At 43.6% G+C, this 4200-nt stretch overlaps 1 gene segment (V, D, J or C); it reads left to right on the top strand.

Moving 5' to 3' along the window:
• The first annotated feature begins 1210 nt into the window (after window positions 1-1210).
• LOC121645179 lies at window positions 1211-2081 on the top strand. The segment is given in 2 exon segments: window positions 1211-1542; window positions 1633-2081. Coding segments are annotated over 2 exon segments (435 nt in total).
• The last annotated feature ends 2119 nt before the right edge of the window (window positions 2082-4200 follow it).

The raw sequence follows: 4200 nt of genomic DNA, 5'->3' as shown, positions 1-4200 counted from the left end.
ACTCCCATGATGGCGCACACGCGTCACATGATGGTTTTGTTGCTAATTTGTAGATAAAAATGATCGACTTGCAAAGAAATGGCTCATAATTGTAACTCGGTTCTCATCGTTCATTTGAAAGAGCTGTTCCAAAAAATTGATTCGTTCTCGAACATCACATCTTTACTGCTACAGAAATACACCAAAACCAGAGAAGAAGACAGGGAGCATGCTCAGAAACCTGTGTTAGTGTGTCAAAGATCCATTACAGAACTTCTGCTATTTTCTTAGTGACGTGCCCCCCCATCAAAGGCTAATCCAGCATCATCTTCATCCTCCCTGCACTCTAAGATCTCTCCAGCCAGTTAAAGACGTATCTTGACTCTGGTCTCATCTCCTGTTCTGTCTCTTTCTTTTCCTCTTTTCCATAAATAATTGTTTTTGTGTGTGTGTGTGTGTGTGTGTGTGTGTGGGTGTGTGTGTGTGTGTGTGTGTGTGTTTCTTAGATGAATCAGCCACTCTGTACATTCCAATGGCCAGTATGTTTATATCCGCTTGCTAGCACGGTGAGCAAATCGTCCTGGATGAAAAAGTTGTGATTTGTGCGAAGTCCTGTTGGAAAATTAAATCTCCATAAAGTTGGTCAACGGCAGGAAGCATGAAGTGCTCTAAAACTTCCTGGTAGACGCTGCGTTGACCGTGGACCTAAGAAAACACAGTGGACCAACACCAGCAGATGACATGACACCCAAACCATCACTGACTGGAAACTTTACTCTCCACCTCAAGCACCGTGGATTCTGAGCCTCTCCTCTCTTCCTCCAACTCCTCCAATGCCACAGCTGAAACCATGTCTTGATACGTCTGTGCTGGTGGTTCCTGAAGCTCTGACTCCAGCTGCAGTCCACTCTTTGTGAATCTCCCCCACATTTTTGAATGGGTTTCGTTCCACACTCCTCTCCAGGGTGCGGTTATCCCTACTGCTTGTACACTTCTTTCTACGACATCTTTTCCTTCCCTTCGCCTCTATTAATGGGCTTGGACACAGAGCTCTGTGAACAGCCAGCCTCTTTAGCAACGACCTTTTGTGTCTTGTCCTCCTTGTGCAAGGTGTCAATGGTCGTCTTTTGGACAACTCTTGGAATTATGGTTGGGAATACGGTTTTATTTTTACAGCCTTTCCATGAAGAAAAAAGTGAACTTCCACTGGTGTATTTGAGTAAAAACAGCACATGATATAAACTCAGGAGTAGATGTGATGAAATAATCCAGCTTCCTGTTGTGGTAAATCCTGCTGAAGGCTGCGAGCAGACACGTTGTACCAGGGAAGCAGAGCAGCACAAAGATGTGTTGAGTGGAAAGTTGTCGGTCGGGGGAATAACAGAGCTGTGAATGAGTCCTGTCAGTGTGATCAGGCTCCTCCTTCTAATCCACCAACTTAGTGCTGATGAAGACTAACCAGAGATCACAGCCTTCTTTATACTTGCTGTAGCTCCCAGTTCCTCAACACTGCAGATATGACACCTCTGTTCATCTCAGTGCTGCTGGCTGCTGTGTGCCTTGGTATGAACACAACTCTGTTTCTTTCATATCAGTCCAACACTGACATGATTCTTTATCTGCACACTGATACTGTTTGTTGGTGTTTTACAGAATGCAGAGGACAAACGGACAACGTCCTGCAACCACAAGGAGATGTGACTGCAGCTGAAGGACAGACAGTAACTCTTAAATGTCTATATAACACCAGTTCACAAAATCATTACCTTTACTGGTACAAACAGGATGGAAACAACAGCCCCAAATTCATGCTGATGCGTTATAAACTGGATGAAGGGAACATTGAAGAAGAGTTCAAGGAGAGATTTTCTTCAACACTGAATTCCAGCATCAGATCAGTTCCTCTGAAGATCCAGAAGCTTCATGTGTCTGACTCTGCTGTGTACTACTGTGCTCTGCAGCCCACAGTGACAGGAAACAGCAAAACTCTGTACAAAAACCTTTGGAGCAAAGACAACGCAATACTCCACAACGTCCACTAGAGGGCCTCACACACTGTTACACTTCTATGGTTTGTCAGGATTCAGTCTGGGTTCTTTGTACAGGTGTACATAAAGTAAACATCACTGTTTTCTACATTATTGAACTCTAATGAAGTTACACTGTTTATTACTTTAGTACAAGCATCAGAAAATAGTAAATACATAATAATGATGAATGATAAAGAATAAATTAAGTAAAAGAATTGATGATTTTGTTGCATCAAAAGACTAAAATTGAGACATTTTCTAATTTAAGTTAAATTTTTTTTTTTTTTTAATACTGTGAGTGTGTATGTCAGGTTGATCACACTCCTCAGCCTCCCTGGAAAGGTCTATTCAGGGCTCTTGGAGAGGAGGGTCCATCGGATGGTAGAACCTCGACTTGTGGAGGAGCAATGTGGTTTTCATCCCAGTCCTGGAACAGTGGACCAGCTCTACACCCTCTTCAGGGTCTTCAAGGGGTCATGTGTTTTGTGGACTTGGAGAATGTGTTTGACCGTGTTCCCCTGAGGACTCCTGTAGGGGAAGCTCCAGAAGTATGGAGTACCAAAGCATCTTGTACGAACTATCCAGTCCCTGTTCTAGATCTTGGTCCTCATTGCCGGCAGCAAGTCAGATTCATAGCAGTGATGGTTGGAGTCTGCCAAGGCTGCCCTTTGTCACTGATTCTCTCCAGAACATTTATGGACCCAATTTTTAGGATCAGCTGAGGTGTTCAGGGGATCCGGCTCTGTGGACTCAGGATTGAGTCTCTTCTTTTGGCAAATGATGTGGTTCTGTTGGCTTCATCCGGGCATGATCTCCAGCAGAAAGTGATGCTGCTGGGATGAGAATCTGCACCTCCAAATCCGAGACAATGGACAGCAGCCAGAAATGGTGTCCTCTCCAGGTCAGGACTGAGGTCCTGTCCAAGCGGAGGAGTTCTAGTGTGGAGCGTGAGATTGAAAGGCAGATCGGTGCAGACTCTGCATCAGTCTGTCGTGGTGAAGAAGGAGTCTGTTGGCAAAGTTTTTGATTTACTGGTTGATCTACGTTCCTAACCTCACCTATGGCCATCAGCTGTTGGTAGTGACTGAACGAAGAGGAACACGAACACAACCGGCCGAAATGAGCTTCCTCCTGTAAGTTGGCCGAGCTCTCCTTTAAAGATAGGATGAGAAGCTCGGTCCTCTGGGGTGGACTCAGTGTAGAGTCACTGCTTTTTCACATCCAGAGGAACCAGAGGACTCCACCACGCCACCAAACGCCACCACGCAGCCGATGGATGGATGATATGTCATAGAATAGTGTTGATGGGAAATGTAGTGAGAGCTCTGCCAGGACAAGGAACTGGAATCATTTGCTTCTTTCATCACCTGCTGAACTGGACAGGAAGTTTTCATTTCATCCGGTAACTGGTGGACTGTGGTTGTTCACAGGGGCGTTTCCTGGACCTGGTAACATCGGGGGCTGAGCCCACACCCTCGCAACGAACTCTCAGTGAACCAACACAGTAAAAACCACTTTTTATTTAAGCTTCTTGAGCATTGTGTCGCCTTCTTCAAAGCCAAATATTGTAATATGTGCTTCGATATGTATTTATTTTCAATCTTAAACATGAGCATGTAAACAAGATCTCTAAAATCAGTATTATACTTTTACTTTTGACATCTGCTGTTTATCTCCACAACCTGCTCTTTAGTGCACATCTTCTGCAACAAAATGATGAACGTGAACTGTTTTCAGTCACTTTTAATTTTCAGAATAAAGATGACGCTGTAGTATTTACTACCTCTCTATCATCTCATCTGTCTCTTCCTTCTTTCCCTACAGTCTTCATCGCTTGTTTTCCTTCCATCTTTCCGTCTTTCACTTGTTGTTTTCCATCTTTACCATTACTACTTTTTCAGTAGTATAGCCGAGTTTAAACTAGTGGTAAACTCAGATTTTTCCTCCCAGTCTCGAACACCCTGTCCTGGAGCAACACACACATACAAGAACCACCAACCTCATTAATACATTAAGTACACACCCACACAAAGGTGAGACCATAAAAAAGACTGGTTTTGTATTCCAAATATAAATGTATTGTGAGCAACATAAAATGTAAAACACTCTTTAAAACTCTTTAACTACTGACCAGCCAGTGACCTGGAGGTAAACAAAAACATCAGTAAATAAATTTATAATAAAGCTGTTC

The sequence above is a fragment of the Melanotaenia boesemani genome, chromosome 8 (genome assembly GCF_017639745.1).
Source record: "Melanotaenia boesemani isolate fMelBoe1 chromosome 8, fMelBoe1.pri, whole genome shotgun sequence".
Classification (NCBI taxonomy): domain Eukaryota; kingdom Metazoa; phylum Chordata; class Actinopteri; order Atheriniformes; family Melanotaeniidae; genus Melanotaenia; species Melanotaenia boesemani.
This window is presented reverse-complemented; position numbering and strand designations above follow the sequence as displayed.